The sequence below is a fragment of the Amblyomma americanum genome, chromosome 1 (genome assembly GCF_052857255.1).
Source record: "Amblyomma americanum isolate KBUSLIRL-KWMA chromosome 1, ASM5285725v1, whole genome shotgun sequence".
NCBI lineage: Eukaryota > Metazoa > Arthropoda > Arachnida > Ixodida > Ixodidae > Amblyomma > Amblyomma americanum.
Genome location: NC_135497.1, coordinates 116,628,226 through 116,646,442, shown reverse-complemented (window position 1 = coordinate 116,646,442; position 18,217 = coordinate 116,628,226). Strand labels below are relative to the sequence as shown.

At 44.7% G+C, this 18,217-nt stretch overlaps 2 protein-coding genes across 3 annotated transcripts in view; one reads left to right on the top strand and one right to left on the bottom strand.

Annotated features, from left to right (window-relative positions):
* Positions 1-1,494: 1,494 nt before the first annotated feature.
* Positions 1,495-3,674, top strand: Pdp (pyruvate dehydrogenase [acetyl-transferring]-phosphatase 1-like protein, mitochondrial). The gene is made up of 2 exons (XM_077646629.1): positions 1,495-1,836; positions 2,066-3,674. The coding sequence occupies exons 1-2, from the start codon at positions 1,687-1,689 to the stop codon at positions 3,341-3,343; spliced, it is 1,428 nt and encodes a 475-aa protein (XP_077502755.1). The 5' UTR covers positions 1,495-1,686; the 3' UTR covers positions 3,344-3,674.
* Positions 3,675-14,108: 10,434 nt separating this feature from the next.
* The window catches only part of Vps35 (Vacuolar protein sorting 35), a 47,240-nt gene continuing 43,131 nt past the window's right edge, over positions 14,109-18,217 (bottom strand). Inside the window, exons 16-17 of one of the 2 annotated variants that reach the window (XM_077646627.1) lie at positions 15,841-16,049; positions 14,109-14,496 (exon numbers count right to left, since the gene is read on the bottom strand). In XM_077646627.1, the coding sequence (XP_077502753.1) occupies positions 15,870-16,049 (180 nt within the window). In that variant the 3' untranslated portion in view covers positions 14,109-14,496; positions 15,841-15,869. The remainder of the gene's footprint in view (positions 14,497-15,840; positions 16,050-18,217) is intronic. The other variant, XM_077646628.1, reaches the window with a different exon arrangement.

The window sequence follows — 18,217 nt, the reverse complement described above, 5'->3', positions numbered from 1 at the left end:
AGTTCCCGGGTTCGAACCCGACCGCAGCGGCTGCGTTTCGATGGAGGCGAAACGATAAGGCGCCCGTGTGCTGTGCGATGTCAGTGCACGTTAAAGATCCCCAGGTGGTCGAAATTATTCCGGAGCCCTCCACTACGGCACATCTTCATTTCTTCTTACACTCGCTCCTTTACACCTTCCCTTACGGCGCGGTTCAGGTGTCCGCCGATATGTAAAACAGATACTGCGCCATTTCCTTTCTCCAAAAACCAAACCACCAGTGAAGTGCTACGCATGTGGCTATGAAGTGACCCCAAATTTAGGGCATCTCTTGTGAGAGTGCGAGGGGCTTCAGAAATGCGGGACAAGCATCTGCATAGATTCGGCCGCAATCTGCGGCGAAAGGGACACTTGACATCGATCACGTGGAGCTTCGCTTGTGAGGCTTCCATGATGAGTCACGCCTATCCCCTCCCTACCTTCCTCACCCCCGTTAGGCCTCCAGTCGGCCTTTTTTCTTTCTATAAATTCATCTCTCTCTCCCGCGGGTGGAGAACGGGCCGCGTGGGGGATACGCTTGAAATGCTTGAAACGCGGGTACAGATATATGACACGCTGGCCTGGCCGATGCCATGACTATGGCTAATTTATGGCGAAATCCTAGCTGTGTCGGGGTGTCGATTACTGCGACCTCCGTCCCCTCTCTCTCGCACTTGGCAGTTCTGCGCGGACGCGCGGAACGGCAGCAACGGCATGGGCGAGCGAGCCTGTGAGGCGATCGAACTTCTGGCATTGGTGAGCTCTCTTAGCTGCAAAAGGCATCCTGTCGCCTCCTTTGTGTCTGTGTTGCGCTCCTGCTACAAGATGGTCACTCATTGTGAGTTTTAAATTGTCTCGTGCGTGGCGTGTAGACAAAATGTCCACACTTTCTGTCCACAAAGTAAGCTGGGGTAAATTCGGAGGAGCGCCGCGTAAGCTGCATCTAATGGGAGGAAGCTCGGGTAAGCTGCGCGAGAAGTTGATCGGGAAGAGCAACATGGGTCGCACAGTCCTTACCGGTGGCTGTGACGCATGCTGTGACGGGAACGACATGGAATTTTTTTTTTTTCTCCATGGGAACAGTCACCTGCCAGTGAAGTGGCGCATCGATTAACCACTGCAACCCCCGGAGCTCCGAATGGTGTGCGGTTTGGCGGCCAACGCGAACTTACACAAACGCACAGAATACCACAAACGCACCAACAGAAACAGCAGTAGTGCACAATGCCCCCGGTATTTTTTACATAGAACCACAGCACCACTTTTTCATCCTTTAGTTCTCGTATAGATCACTTAACGAGCTCTCTTTCGACGTGATTCACCGTGATAAAAATAGTGTTCATATTTTTTGTGCGGCTTTGCCAAGGATTTAAACCAACTCAAAGACAGACTGAAACTATTCCAGATAGTAGTCTCTTATGATGCCACCTGCGCCAGTTTTAGACCGTAATGGCAAAATGACTACGGCATCTGGCCACACTTATGGCGACGCACATGATTGTGGCTGGTTGTGTTAAGTGACCGTAGTGTGCGGAATGCCTGAATCATTATATTACATGAACCTGAATAATCAGTAAAATGGCAAAGTATCGAGAATAAGCACTTGAACATTGGTGGGTGGAGGCGCGCCTGGAGTTGCGCAAAAATACAAATGTTTTGGCGAAAGCGATGGCAACGACCTTGACTGGACTTCGGCACTTCTCTCTTCCAAGGCTACAAAGAATCGCTCCTGCGTTATGCGTCTGCCTGAACGTCCCTAAACAGCTGTCGCGCTCACGGAGCGACCTCTTTGGAGCGCCGAGACTAGGGCCTCCGGAGGTAACGTCCTTCAATCACCAACCGTTACTAGTAACCTTTCGACAGACACATGGAGTGGCTCCAGTCGAGAGGCTGTGCATTCAGACAACACGCACTGTCAACTAGCAGGGTTGTGGTTTCACTTCTGCTTTTAAATGTATACTGAACACATAGCACGATTTCTCGTACTCGAGTTTTTTTGAGGGGCAGGGGAGGTTTCTCGAGAATCATGAACTACTTATTCCCGCAGGTGTCGAAGATTCTCCGTGCCAATGAAACGTCCAGGGAGGTGCAAGCGCGGTCTCTGCGGTCCTTCGATACCAACCAGCTTCCCTCCAACAGCCCGATGGAAGATCGCCTTGTCATTGCGCGCTGTTTACTTACCACAGGACACTTGTTTGGCGTGTTCGACGGACACGGTGGACATGGTTTTGCACAGCTTGTGAGCCAACGCCTGTTTGATTACATAGCCTTGTCTATCCTACCTCATGCTCTACTTAAAGAATACATAGAACAAAACAGAAGGACGCATCTAGTTGAAGTGATACATTGTATTGACTCGATGACAGATGAGCAAAATCAGGCACACTTTGACAGCCTCCATGCATTTGCCCATGAACTGCTTTCAAGCATGGGAAGGCCATTTTCAATGCAGGATGCTCTGCACCAAGCTTTCTTGCAACTTGATGCTGACATCTCACGTGAGGTGGCTGAGCAGAAGTGGCAGGACTCTTTGCGGTATGCCCTTATGGGTGCCTGTGCCTGCGTAGTACATGTGGACGGCATGCATCTGCACGTTGCATCAGCAGGTGATTGCAGAGCTGTGCTAGGCTGCCTCACAGAAGACTCTAGCTGGCAAGCCAAGCCTCTCTGTTTGGAGCACAACACAGACAACATAGGGGAGCTCCGTCGGGTGCTAGCTGAGCACCCAGAGTCTGAGCGCAACACAGTCGTCCGGCAAGATCGGCTGTTAGGCCAGCTAGCACCACTGAGAGCTCTGGGCGATTTCAACTACAAATGGCCTGCCAGCCAAGTGGCTGAGCTACTTGTGCCACTGGCGGGCCCACATGCACTGCCACCACACTACTGCACACCACCTTACCTGACTGCTGTGCCTGAAGTGACCCATCACCACCTTGGACCCCATGACAAATTCTTGGTGCTGGCCTCGGATGGCCTTTGGGAGCAGTTACAGCCTCACAGAGTGGCCAAGCTGGTGGGCCAGCACATGAGTGGCCGGCAGACCTTGGACCGGCTGCGCCTGCCCCAGCCCCACATGCGCCTCATCCAGGTGGCACGTATCCTGGCCGCTCGTCAGAAAGGCTTGGCTCAAAAGCCCACAGATGCCAATGCAGCTACACACCTTATCCGCAATGCACTGGGGCGCACTGAATATGGTATTGAGCACAGCAAGCTGGCTGCCATGCTAGCATTGCCACAAGAAGTGGTTCGCAGCTTTCGTGATGACATCTCCATAGCAGTCATCTACTTTGACTCCAACTTTCTACGGCTTTCGCCTGCAGGCTAGTAGTGCTGGACAGTGCATATTTATTGCTCCTCCTCCATTTGCTTTGCCCTCCTAATGTGATATTTTTGCCAAGTATTTATTGCGCACAAAAAAAGAAGAACTGCCATTGCAATTAGGTATGGTAGTTCAAAAGAAAGTTTGTCTAGTCTGCAAAATTTTCCGCACAGTTTACATTCAGAACATTAAATTTGAGCAACTGAATAGTTAACGCCAGCTGTTAGAGGCATAGCAACAACTTGCTGTGGAGTAAAACAATTGAGCATCAGACGTTCTCCTGGATGCCACCACATGTAGTTTTCTTAGGGACTTTAATAAATTATGTTCACAGTCATCATGCAGAGAAGATTGTTATTCCCTCCTATGAAAACTGCTGCAGCATCATTTATGAGGCATCTGATATTTAATTTGGAGCAAGCAGGTTTCTATAACTGCTGGTATGACTTCATATGGAAGCACTGTGAACAGTGAAGCAGCAGGAAAGTCCCACTACTGCATTTCTGCTGTTTTGTTGTTTGACTCATCTGTTTGCATTAAGGATGTCATTACTTTTTGTCTGCATGTGCACTTGCATAGCTAGTCTATCATCGCATGAAAATATTGCGAGTTAAAAAGAAGTAGGAGTGACCACACGGTGCATTCCTGCATCTTCAACCCAATTTATCAATTTTTCTTGAAAATGCTGTTACTCACCTGCCTGTAAGTGTGTTGTTACAATAATGGTTTCTCATTATTATGCATCAAGTTGACTGCCACTAAGCCAAGGCAGTCAAAGCAGGGCAAGAAGGTACCTGATGCTCCTTTGGCTGGCTGTGTTGCAATATAATGATGAAGGTTAAGCATTACCTTGCTGACGAAAAAAAATATGCATGCTTAAGGTGAAATGTGCCACCCGGAAAAAATCATTCATGACTGAACTGCATGCAAATAGAAAAACTTTTAATGGATCTTGCAAAACAGCTTGAAATGTTTAATTTGATTTGGTTTCCTCGGGTGAAAGTGAACTGCACTTCATTTCCATTTTTAAGTTTGCAAAAGTGCATGAAAAATAATGGAAAACAAAATTTTTTTATGAGTTATGGATGCGGTGACCACGTTTAGTGCACCTCCTGTAGTCTGGCATAACTCGAGAACAAAGTGGCAAATGCTTCTCTAAGGAAGCCGTCCAGCCACTAGCGTCGACTGATTGTCATGACTTCGCGGTTAATCTCCTAACGCCTGCTAGTGTCACATCGCAGAGGGCCTGCAGGAGAAAGGAAGTGAACCACAGATTAACCAGACTAGCTGGATCAACTGCAACGTAATGACTACCAGTCCATGTCATTGGCTGGAGGGCCTCCTTTGAGAAGCATGTGCCGCTTCGTTCTTGAGTTGTAGCCGACAGTGGTAACGTTCACCTTGCCACCTAAACAAATTTTGGGCCTATGCTTTTCCATAAGTTTTTGTTCCTTGCATGTTACACACTTTCTTAGCATCACAAGAGCATAATAGAAGAGACTGACGTCTTTTTGTTGTCCGTTCTGCTGCCCTAGTCACCACTTCAAAAATGGGCCACCATCTTGCTCACCCTTTTGTTCTGGTTGGTTAATGAATTCTCACAAGCGAAAGCAATGCTGTGGGTTGTAACGAACGTTCTAATAGAGGGTTCCAGGTGAATTTTGACCACTGGCGGTTCTTTGATACCCACTGAAACCTTCACACAGAAGCTGCACCTCGCTTTTTTAAAAATGCTGCCACTGTGGCCGGGCCTGGATCAAACCGGTCAACTCGGTTCTGTAGCCGAACGCTACGGCAACTGAACTGCAGTAGTGGGCCACTCTTCTGTTTTCCTCTGTGGTGTGTGTATGTGTGCATGTATGCAGAACTGTTTCTGGCTTATTACAGTAGCTCAGTGGCTATGGCATTAGGGCTGCTGAACACAAGATCGCAGGTTTGGATCCAGCTCCTGTGGCCACATTTCGATAGTGGCAAAATTCAAAAACACTCTTGTGATGCAATTTCAATGCACATTTAGTAACTTTAGACAGTCAGTTCAAATGTGGAGCCCTCCAGTATGGCACGTCTCACAGTCCACTCTGTAGCTTGGCATATGAACACCATTCTGTTCTAATCTAAAGACTGCTTACCACAATATACCAAATGTTTTAGGGAAGCCCACCACAAATTTTTAAAAATAGATTTTTTAAGTTAAAGAGACTTTTTGCAGCATAGTAATACATGTGTAGGCACATGTCAGGAAACAGGCGAGTCATGTTGACTAGCAGGGTGATTAACTGAATTCTTATAGTTAATTTTTTAACTATTGCCAATAGGTACCTGACTGGAATTGGAGATTTGTAGCTAGTCATTACTAATTGCCATATCAGCTTTTGGAACTTTGAAAAAGCAATTAGCCTCGCTTCTGTGCCTAAACAAATTTGGGCCACTTCTCAAGCAATTCGAAAATCGCGCTCCTACACAGAGTGCACAGCGACGTCCATCAAGTCACTTCACTCCATGACGCACATACCACGTCACATTCTTTGCCCGCCCACACAATAGCAGCGAATTGGCAAGGAGTGGGGATCGCCGCAGCGCAGGTGGAACAGAGACTGCCATGTGGTATGCTCGTCATGGAGTGATGCGATTTGATGGACATCGCTTTGCACTCCCTTCAAAGGCGCGGGTTTCGAATGGCGCGAGAAATGGCCGAAAATTGTTTAGCCACAGCGGCAACGGCAATCGCGTTTTCGAAATTCTAAATACTGATATGGCTATTATTAACCACTGGCTACAAATCGCTAATTGCAAACAGGTGCCTGTTGGTAATCGTTAAGAAGTTAGCTATTAGAATTTAGTTACACTTTACTAGTTAACATGATTTGCCTATTTTCTGGTGTCCGCCGACACTGGTATTACTATACCACAAAAAGCGTCTCCTCAGCAGAAAAAAACTTATTTTTAAAAATGAGTGGCGGGCTTCCCTGAAACACCTGGTATATACACATGCATGCACACATGCATGCACGTACGCACGCTGTTGGTTATGGTTTCTTTAAAATTGCTTTTTTTTCAGGAAAGGAAAATGGCACAGTATCTGTCTTGCATCTTTTCGGACACCTGAAACATGCCATAAGTAAGGGATAAAGGAGGGAGTGAAAGAAAGGGTGAAATATGTGCCATAGTGGAGGGCTCCGAAATGATTTCGACCACCTGGGGATCTTTAACTTGAACTTGCACCGACATCGCACAGTACACGGATGCCTTATGCGTTTTGCCTCCATCGAAAAGTGTCCGCTGCGACTGGGTTCGAACCCGGGAACTCTGGCTCAATAGCTGAGTGGTAGAGAGGCTAAGATCTGCATAGAAGAGCATCTCGGTGTTTGCCACTGCACAGTCATTTTTGAACACACTCCTTGCTAATACAGCAGAATGCTGTCCACAGAAGAGTGTATACTTTTCATAGCTACCATTATCAGCCACCATATAGGAAACAGCACTCGGAAGGCTACTTTGTAAATGGTTCACATTCACTGCTCTCGGGAATTGGCGATGCCTAGAACAGCTGCAGGAGATCACACATTATTGCAAGCCATTTTGCAATAATGAGCTGCATAGTAAACCGTTGCATGCTTTTTTATACCTGTCTTTGCCACTTTGGAAACTTGCCCAGATGTCAACGCCAGTTTCTCATAGCGGCCAACTGGAGGAACGCCAACTGGAGTGTTGTATCATTGTAATGGCAACAGTATCCAGCAAAAGTAAACTTCATCCCTGAGCAGGATTTTAGCCACCACTGGCAATAACACAACTACTTCGTTTCCCGGTGCCTTAAACAATTCGGCCACCTCTGCAGCCTGTTGCGCTGCGTGCCTGTCCAGGATTTACTCATTTTTTAAACATCAGGTCTCCTTCAGTCACCAGGTGTGCTGAAGTAGTTGAAACCGAAACTAGCTGAACTTTTCTACCCCTGACTTGCCTTCTTCCATTTAAATCTCACCACAGTAACACCTTTTCATACATTTATTTGGGTTTGATACCTGGCAAGCATTTATGGCATGCTGTGAGAATTATTTACGTATAACATTACGTGTAAAAGGTCTCTTCGATTTGGCTGCCCTTTCCGCACCAGTTCAAGGAGTGCAGCACTTTCGCATTCGTTTTGCCAGTGCAGCATGCGCCCGCTGCACTTCCGTCTTCGTTTTGCAAAAGTGCCAGTCTAGTGCAGCACGAGTTCTTGGCTGGCTTGCACTCTCCCAAGTGGAAGTGCAGCTGTAGTGCAGCAATATGGCGGTGCCCATGTGTAGGTCGGAGAAGCGAAGAAGATATGGCAGTAGTCTCTAAATGATGATGACAGTTCTTTCTTGAAAGAAGGCGTTTAAGAACTGTTCATGACGTCAGAATTGTAAACCTAAGCGGTCAAGTCGAGCCTCATGGGCATCATTTCAGCGCATATTTGTAAATCATCTGCGTGTATACATGCAACAACTCTTTTTTTCTATGAAACGACTATTGGGGCTGGTTCATGGTGACAATTCCTTGGGATTTCCTGCTTGAAAAATTCTTTATGTGGTTTGGGATTTTAGCACCTGCTGATGTCGGTGGCACACAGTTGGCTGTAATTTGGTAGCAATGCCAAGGCTAGCAGACAACCAGGCCTGCACTGAACCATTCCTTTTGGAAGCAGCCACTGCCAAGTTGCACTTGAACTGATGCTGCATGCTGGCAGCATTGCCGCGGAACTCCACAGAACTAGTGCAGCGAGTGCAGCCAAATCGATGAGACCTAAAGTTTCCATGATAATGCCTTCTGTATAGATCGTATTCTGCATACAGGGAATAATGTTTGAAAATAATTACTCCAAAAGAAGAATACATGTGATCTACAACTCTCATCGAGTTCAGTCCCCTGGCTTTTTAATCACCTTACACAGCGATTGTACACTGTGCTTTATTTTCTTCAGCAGAACATCAGAAGGCCTTTCTTGCACTATTCATGTGCAGTCATGAAAACTTTCAACGCTGAAGATACTTGGCAAATGGATAGTCCAGCTGTGTCCATGGATAAACGTGCAATACCAGGCGGAAACTAGTCGAGAGTACATTTTCCTAAATAGATGCCAATGTTATCACTGTAATATAAGCTGGAGGTCTTCACTAAATTTTGCCATTCATCAGTCCCAAGTATTTCACTCTAGAAATGCGAACTTTTATCTGACCGAGCACCGCAATTACCAAATGAAGCTGTTGCAGCGTTACAATGCATTCATATACTAGCACAATCCTGCCTTCCTTTTTAAAGTAGCTACCTACTTGTCCAAATAATTTACAGAACATACAGTACAGTTGGCTTGATGGCATGCTACTTGGTTTATAGCAGGGCTATGTAGATAAGTTTTGGTGGTCACTGCCCAGTTCAAGGAGCGACACTTGGAGAGTGCCATGGCTCCTTTGTTCACAATGAGGCAAGCAAGTGGACATGTCAGCGTTTTGTAGCACTTTGTAATGTCTTTGATGACTTAACGCATGTACTATCAGCAACAAATGAAAACGAACACATTAGTTCATGGAGAGGAAACACAAGTCATACTGATTAACACTTCTTAAGGACAGCGTTTGCGCCTTCGAAGTGCCAGAATTGAGCTTCCTGGCTAAGGTCTTACGACTTTGCTGTTTGTTTTCAGTTGTCTTGTACGCATCTTATTTGTTGTTGATAGTACAGTGTAAGCTGCCATCAGTCCCGATGAATGGGTTAATCCATACTTGTGAAACGAGAAAAATCGATATGTGAAGCATGTGCATGAAGATAAGCTGATAATCAGCCACATTCTAAAGTTGTGCACAAAACTTGAGCAACGAAGAAAAAACATTTCACGCAATTTTTCATGCAATTTTATAATCAACAGATCCTATTCCACCCTGGGAGAAAATGCCCTCGTTGAATTTTCACATGTTAGCATGTTTTTAAAAGTAATCAAACATTATAAATAAACAATTGTAATGTTTTTAGATTCTTAAAGGCAAGGTGAAATGGTTTTTGAGAATTCGATAAAAGTGAAGGTTTCAAAAGTATGAAGCTTCTAGGTAAAAGCATGCCAAGTAGTGTCGCACCAATACTGTGCATGATCAGCTTCAGCATGAACTGGCATTTAAAGTGGTGCCGTGATCGCCGATTAAATCTCCAAAGTTCCCTCACAGCGCCGGAGGAGCTCGGTGATAGCATCACTGTTGCCGAAACTTCAGATTGCCGCGCTATCTTCGCCCGCATGCTGCTGCGCGTCATCTGGTGCCACCAAACATAGCTTCGTGGGCTTCACCTTCAATGGAGTTGGTTTTCTTCGTTCAAGCAACCTTTCCTTCGCCTGAAACGTAGCACCGCCGTACAGGCATTATCGTTACTGCCCGCCGACGCGGATTTATTCGGTACCCCTGTGGCAGCCCTCGACACATCCGCTCCATTACCTCTCTTAAATATTCTCAACAAGACATGCCGACGGCGAAATGACCGCAGCTCTCACACTAAACAGGGCATTGTACTCGACCGCAGGGATCGCCGTCATGACCAAACTTCCTTGTCTTGTATCCATGTTTGGTTTCGTTTATGGTTTATAGGGTTTTAACGTCCTAAAGCAGCTCAGGTTATGAGGGACGCCGTAGTGAAGGGCTCCGAAAATTTCGACCAACTGGTGTTCTTTAACGTGCACTGTTATTGCACAGTACGCGGGCCCCTAGAATTTCTCCTCCATCGAAATTCGATGTATCCATGTTTGAAGAGCATGGCCATAACATTTGTGTCGTATGGACTCCGGGCCACAAGGATGGCGGCACAGGGAGTAAGAAGCGTCCAGGGTTGGTATAATATAACGATTCCTTCCCAAATCATTTTATTTTTGAATTTCCCTCCCCAAGTCATTGCTGAAGAGCGAGGAGTTCAAAAATGGCATGGAATCGGGTGGGGGAATCGTTATATTATACCACCCCAGAGAGCGTCTATTAACCTCCACCTCCGCTCAACCCTTTTGACGAGGGCATCCCATATGCGCCTTCCGAAGCTCCACATGATCAGAACAACACTGCAATCTTACATTTTCGATTAAATCACCGCAAGAACGCCAGTCGTCGCCGTCTTCATACCATTCCTCACAGTTTTCTCGCTGACACCTCCAAGTTTTCTCGGGTGGACCAAGTCTTTAGGCTCACGACGTCCCAGCGGCCACGATCACCCGAGCGCAGACTACTGAACTGCTTGTACTGTTCCCTTAACTGCAAACCAGATCTATTTCATCTAATATGGCACTGCTCCTTCTTTGATCGAGGCAGGGACACCTTGGCAACCAAACATGCCACACCCACAGATGCCAATGCCTGTAATCAACTACTACTTTCTTTCAGCCTCCACAGCATTAATTATGGAGGACCCTGCTGCCTGTGGTAGTCAAAGTGGCCTTAAACAAGCAGTGTGTGACGGGATTTCTCACCCCACTTAGTGGATTTCTCATACCCTCTTTCCAACTTGTAGCCCTATGAACTGGAACTGAATTATTACTTCATCTAATGGTTGCGCTTCTTCTCACAGGCCTTCCTCTGCCAGTAAAAGTTTATTAATTTCAAATGCTGGCAAAAAGAGACAGCATAAAACTCAACAAACCCTAATGCATCAGGCATCTGAATGATTAAATATCCCAGTTTTAGGCAAGCCAAAACACTGTCCTGCTATAAAAACCTTGGCATCACCCCAGTTTATCTCATGCCGTTTTCTTTGCATGCTGGGAAGTGGTGTTCGCGACTGCGTTGTCGTTTTGCTTGCACTGGTGTAGTTCAAGGAATTTTGGAAAATATTTTTGTGTACATTCAAGTGTAGTCAGTCAGAGCAAGTAGTCTGGTGAATGGCGCCAGCAATGTTGCCATGATGGAGCTGGTTTCTCACGTTTACAAACTAGAAGTGTAACTTCTTATTAAAGCGTGCACAATATAAATGCCATGCTTGTGGAAAATGTGGAAACACCTAATGTTTCCCGGTACATATAAGACAGGGGCTCACTAAGGATTCATTGCACCTAAACTACTTGCCATCTTCCTGCAATGTGTGTTGCCAGCCGTTGATTTCAAGGCTGTCCCTTTTCTTTTCTACTCGTCATTTAGAGTGATGCATTTAGGAAAGCCTTTCAGCACAACTTGAATTTAGTTAAGTTGGTATTCTTGCATAAACGTTTAATAAGATTGAAGCCAGATGTACTCAAAATGTAGCACCCTCTGTCAGAGTCCTCTGCTTTGACGCAACAGCGCAACTGTCTTAAGTAACGCAAGCAAAGAGTTTGTCGGACACAACTGAATTGAGACACTATTAACTGCTTGTGATTGACCAGGTTATACCCCCAAGTCAGTAGGCATCTGGTAACTGTGAAATGCAAGACCAATTACAGCACGAATTACAAAGTGTTCTGGAATGAAAGCCAGAACTGACAAATCAACTTCTTTGAGATGCTTCAGAGAACAGCAGATATACTTCCCGTCTAGAACATAGCAACAGTTGTCCACGTTCCTCAGGAATACTTTGTCATGAATGAAAAAGTGTTCAAAGGTCTAAACTTTATGGCTTCTGTAGTAATCCATGAGGATCCACTGTTGAGCTAGTGTTGGCCATGTTTGCTGTTTTGAGCAAGACGGCTGCATTCACTGCTGTGCAGAAAGTATGCTTGTAAAAATTTTTTATAGCAAGTAAAATACTGATATGCATTAGGAGAAGTGAAGTGCCTAACCGCTTATGCTCGCTTGGGCAGCGACGGTACAGCGTCCACACTGTGCATGCTCCAACAAGCAACCTATAGACTGAGCTTGTAAACATAGGAGACTGGTTTTCCTGTAGCAAGTCTTCCTGCATTGTTTATCAGACTCTAGTGCACACAGGTGAAATAAATATTTCCCAAAAATACCTTAAATACCACCAGTATGACGCGTGAAAGGACAATACAGCATGAAAACCATTGTCAAGCATGCAAACGTACTGGCCACGAGATAGTCTGATCTGACAACAGAACAAAACACATCAGAGTACAAAAACCTGGAACTGTATGTCATTCAAAGGTCATGCTGAACAAGTTAAACAGGACCATTGACAGCTCCTACCCTAACTCTGCCTAGTCATTAAATCAAAACTGAGTGCTATAAAAACCGGACGTATTCAGTCATTTACTTCAACATGAACAAGGGAGCCCTAGTGTTTCCAGAATGACACTTATAGAATTTGTCAGTGACCTCTGAATTTTGTCTACTAGAGAAAACATGATGGTAGATTCACTAGCCAAATATTTTCCTCTGTTACTATACAATTTCTCAATTCATACTGCAAGTGCCAAGTAACCTATTGAAATTTGGAAGTCAGCTGTAACTTTCTGAGCAAATAAAACCTAGTTCAACAAATTAGGAAGAAAGGGTTACTGTGCAATTACTAGCTTTTAATTACCCAAGTAGGTAAAAGTTTCCTTTTTGCATTGGAATAGCCTGTTCTGACCACTCAACATGAAAAGCTTCAGAAGCAAAAAATGGCTTCTGCTCACTTGTAACACACACGTAAGCGTATCAAGAGGAAAATGAAGCTTATGCAGTTGACTCAAATTGAACTTTTCATATTGTTGGAGCTTTCTAGCGACACTGATGACAGCAATCTGCATGCTACCATGTTTCTTAATGAAGCTGCAGTAGCAATTTAAGTGGGCCGATATAAAACAGTCTTTTCTGAAATTCACTGAACGCCACGCGCACCCAGAATTCAATTGCCTGTATGAAGCTGGACATTAAACTGTTTGCACGGCTACATACTCAGCCAGTGGAGCAGCCTGCTATAGATTCTAAACATGGCATGCATGGATGTCAGCAAAGCAGGACACATTGTGCCCAGGAAAATGAACCAACCTTGTTTCTTCAGGTTTTCTACTCTCTGAAGTTGCAACTCACAAGTTTATTAATGCCAAGTCCATGCTACAGACGGCCTCTAATGACCAGATGCTACAATGAGAGTAGTGAAACCAATCCACTGCCCCTACTGGGCTCCCCAAAATACAGCACTGCAAAACAAGAATAAGAAGTTGTACCTAAAAAGTTGTCCTCCTGATATACAGTCAGTATAGGAGCTTTGGAAAATCATGGCACTTCTAAAAGGAAAGGCTTGTCCAAAAAGGACGCTGTTGCTTTACTTCTCTGATGTACAAACCGTAACAGAACTGTAGCAAATTACAGCAAGCAATTCTACGAATTTACTTTAGAGCAGTGCAGGTTTATTTGGAATGCAACACACTGAGAATGCACGAATGTATAACGTGTTCACAAAAGAACTGTTTACATTACTTCCACAAGGTTAACCTAGAAATTTAAGTATGACGCTGCTTAACCAAAGAATCCTCCGAAAATACTGCCTTGCAGTGAAAAGCATGTGGAAGTCAGACCCCTGGGTGTTCCTTGCTCTGTAAACACCTTACTTGCAAAGCGAACTACCAAGTGATGCAACTGTGTTAGGATACACACAGCCTGCCATTAACACGTGCAGAAACTACAAAGGCATTAGCTAACAGGCTTAGTGAAATAGATGGGGAGCACATATGCCAAGGTTTACAACAGGAAAAAACAGTATACCACAAACAAATTCTGAAGTGCATTCACATCAACAAATAAAAGTGCCATTGAGGCTACACATAAAACTGACAGGGAAATACTCTTTGTATTTAAAAATCCTAAAGAAGGCAAAAATCCACAAACCTTTTACATTGCCTCATTATACCAGAAATGCTGACATCTCAGTACTAACAAACCACATTTTTATTCAATGTTCATTACAACACAAATGACTGTACAGACAAGTATAGTACATGGTAGAAACGGGGGAAGAAACCACACCATCTCGCTCCTCCAGTATAGCATAGACTTTGCAGTGAAAAATAGCATATTCTTGCAATGAAACACTTATGATTTATGGTACTAGGTGCGTATGCAATTGTCTGCTTTATTCGTAAGGACATAAGGCAAGTCCTGCAGCCCTTGATATTAGAAGTGAGGACAGAACTTCTATAAACTAAATGTTGGCTAAAAAAAAAAAAAAAGCTCATTGAACACACCCTCTGAGGTAGGGTACTAAGCACCTCTTCTCAGAGAAGAATGCTGTGACGGTACACCAGAGGAACTGTGCTGCAAAAGACACAAAGAAATAAATTCAACTTTTAAGTTATGGCCGGTTTCATGAAAAATCAGAAGACGCCAAGAAGAACAACAGAGCTGACCGTGCACATTACACTGAAACCAATTATCAACACCCTACTTAGCGAAGAAGCACAAGACTTATCAGGGTCACTACTACCAAAGCAGCTTTTTCGAATATTAAAAACTACTCAGAGACTGCAAAGGACTTCAAAAATGCATCGCTTGTTTGAGTTTAAATGACACCGCCTTATGTATGTGGTGAACCTTGCATTTTATGAGCACACACACTGGTCAAAAAACATTTTGGATCACAAACTGGCAACAGTTTTGCTCGCATGGCAAAAAATTCCAATTGGTACCATGAAAAGTGGAATAGAAGCCAGTCCTGAACAAACAAGCAACACACAATTTGTCATGCAACTTGTTTTTCAACATTTTGTTATTAACACGTTCACTGCGTCGTGGGTCACTGGTGGGCTATTTCACGTATTCCTGCTATGCAGCACGAAAACTGAGTGGTGCTATGAAGCCGTGGGACAGCTCAGATTTTTAAGAAAGCCTGCAAAAAAACCCACATGCCAGGTTGCTATTGCCATCTGTTGTCAGTTCCAATATGTTGGCTTTGCCGGAGGCTCACTGCTGGGGGGTGATGCCACACCCAAGAAAATCTAACAGTGACCTACCAGTGTACCACGATGCACAGGAGATTAGGGTCCTGAAAATCGCTTTTGCAGTGAGCATGTTAAATATATCAAAATTAGCACAACAATATGTCTTTATAACTGAAGATGGTATTGCAGCCCAGAATAGGTCAAGCAAGTAATGTTATTAAGTGACCAGGGATTTTGCAGTCTTATGCAGAACAAAAGAATGGTGATTTTGGCTAGTGGGATGTACTAGTTCATCTTGAAAACAAAATCCAGCGCAGACGGACGAAGGAGAAGGGTACACACTACATGCAGAAGATAAATCTTAATAAACAAAGGTTAAACAGAGTTCTGTACCTGTCAAAATATTGCAACAGTGCTAGGAACATGCCTGCAGTCACCACCGTTTGTTCATTAATGTGCCCTTCATCACCACATGCAACAATATCTCTGGCCACCAAGGTTGCAGCTGGTCCACCCAGTGCAGCTCATATAACTCCAAGCTCTGCATAGTGTGGTGACCTATCCTCCCCACTCTTCCAAAGCTTCGGAGTGACAGGGAAGCTAAATGAGTCCCACAACTAAACAGTCCTGAAACAAGCTCAGTGGCCTGGAAACTTCTAAGGTAGAATGTCTCTGCCTTGAAAAAGAAAGAAAGCACAGATGGCCTCGATGTCCAGCTCACCTGAAGAACAGTATTTGCAGAGTTTCCACTCATAGCGACAGCCCTGCGTAAGATGGGCCATCTGTATCCGGAGACTCCATACGAGCCCGCAGGTGATCCAGGGTATTCTGGAAGTGCTTCTTGATCTGATCAGTCTCTTCATTGGCTTCAAGCTGAGGAAGCTCCTCTCTAATTTTCCCTATAAGTTGGCTGATGGTATCAGTTTTGATCTGAAAAATGTAAAAAAAAAGTTGACAGTAATTTACTTTAAAAATTATACCACATTCATGTCACGAGGGGAGCTGAAGAATTCTGCACATTTGGCATGAATCCATCAAAAGGAACAAAAATGCCAAAATAAATCCACTTTTCTTCCCTACGGTAATGACTATCCAATCATAAGAATGTGCCAATGAGCAATAATTTAAAATGCCTTTTTTTTAGTTTATATGGTTTCTCAGGCTCCCAAATTTTGGAAAATTAAGAGCAGCACAACACTGAAATCAGAATGGATATATGCAATGTTTGAAAACTTTGGAGATATCTGCAGGATGACGTATACCGCATACACTCGTGTAAGGGCTGCTCTGTTTAAGAGCTGCACCCCCAGCTTGGCGGCCAGTAATTTGAAAAAAAAAAAAAAAAAAGTCAGCCAAAATAATTGCTTCATGTGTGCATAATTTTGCCCATGTGGTAAGTTACACTGACCTGCGACATGGTATGACCCTGCACGAGTCGTCCCGTGTGCTGGACGCCGCCTGGAACTGCCAACATACGGTGCCGCATCACCACTAACTCGTCTTGTGCGCTCGGTGTTCACACCAGAAAGGATAAAATGTTATGCTGTGCAAAAAATTAAAATGGGCTGCACCCACACTAGCAGCGCGTTTCTTTGCGGCACCGCCCGCCACACTCTGGAGCCATAGTAGCACATCATTCGCCCAGTGTCGCAGGCCTAGTGTGCTTTGCATTAAGGCCGCAGCGAAAGTGCTTTGAATCTAGTCACGGTTTTCTATAAAAGGTCTAATCTTGTTACCAGTTAACTATCGCACGATAACATTACAGTGAACATACAACTGATTTCCGCAAGGCCTTCCACAGTGAAGCGCACATAAAAATAGGCAAAGCGAACGCCACCTCACATTGGTGGCAGCAGGTTGCACGCGTAGTGCACCGCTCCGAACCACTGGTCAATCAAACGTCAGATCTTCGGAGGGCCTTGATCATAACTAAGAATCACGTGACAGTTGCCAGTGAACTGATCTAGCAACCTGATTTACTTTCTGCGGTTAATCAGTGTTGGTCATCAAATTCGCACGTCGTGTCATCCATACAGGCCCATAATTTCACAATGCATTATGTATTTGAAGGCTTCGCCGCGACGGCGTTAATTTGTCATAAAAATGTGTGTCGCAGCATAAAAAAGGGACGCATAATTGAGGCTCAACTCGTGTAAAAAAAATTTCATGGAAAAAAAGCCGCTCCCGTCAAAACCGCAGGAAGTGCGGCCCTTACACGAGTATATACCGTATATATACCATTGTGTATGATATACCGAAGGGGGGGACAGACATATGCAAAGAGCCACAAAAAATAATCTTTTTATTGAAGAGCTGCAATATAAAAGGGGCGTGGCAATATTTTCTTTTTATTCCATGCATCAAAGCTGGTGGTAACAGTGAGTAGCACACATGCAGTGATTTCTCACTGTGCCTATGCACTGCGACGCCTCATTCGTGATGAAAGCACCTCTTCTAGACATAAGGGAAGCTGTCTTTAGAGGCAGAAATGGAAGGCGGGAACCAATTGCAGTGACTCATCAGTGCTCCCACTAGTCATACAGACAGGCCGGAATAAATAAATATGGCTTCAGGTATTGCGGTAAATTTCCAAGACTGTTAAGCATGGCTTCAGGATTTTCAAAGTTGCTCAAGCCATGATTGGAGATTAATGAGCCACCAGGCCCCAAAGAATGAGCAACAAAACTGCTAGTGCAGACCACAATGACCTCGTCAACAATTAGCCCTATACTTTTTGTTTAAACCTGCCACAACTACTTGCACTGATTTAGCTAATTTGTGTACACTGCATCGGGAGGTACCGCCTTTGTCAAAAGTAACCAGGCAACGGCATTTGCTTCTCAGCCATATACTGGAGCCCCTACGGCACCCCTGAAGACCAAAAGGGCTCGAAAGGTGAGGATGCTGGTTCTCCTTGCCTTAGACGGATTTAGAGCTTAAGAGGTGTCATAAGTGCTTTGTTACACGGCTAAGAAACAAACACCATTGCCTGGTTACTTTGGCAAAGACAGTACATACAATTCTTCCATGTATTAAAACCGGAATACAGTTCCTGATGCAAATCAAATCAATATACCTGGAAAACCCTCAGCCTAAAC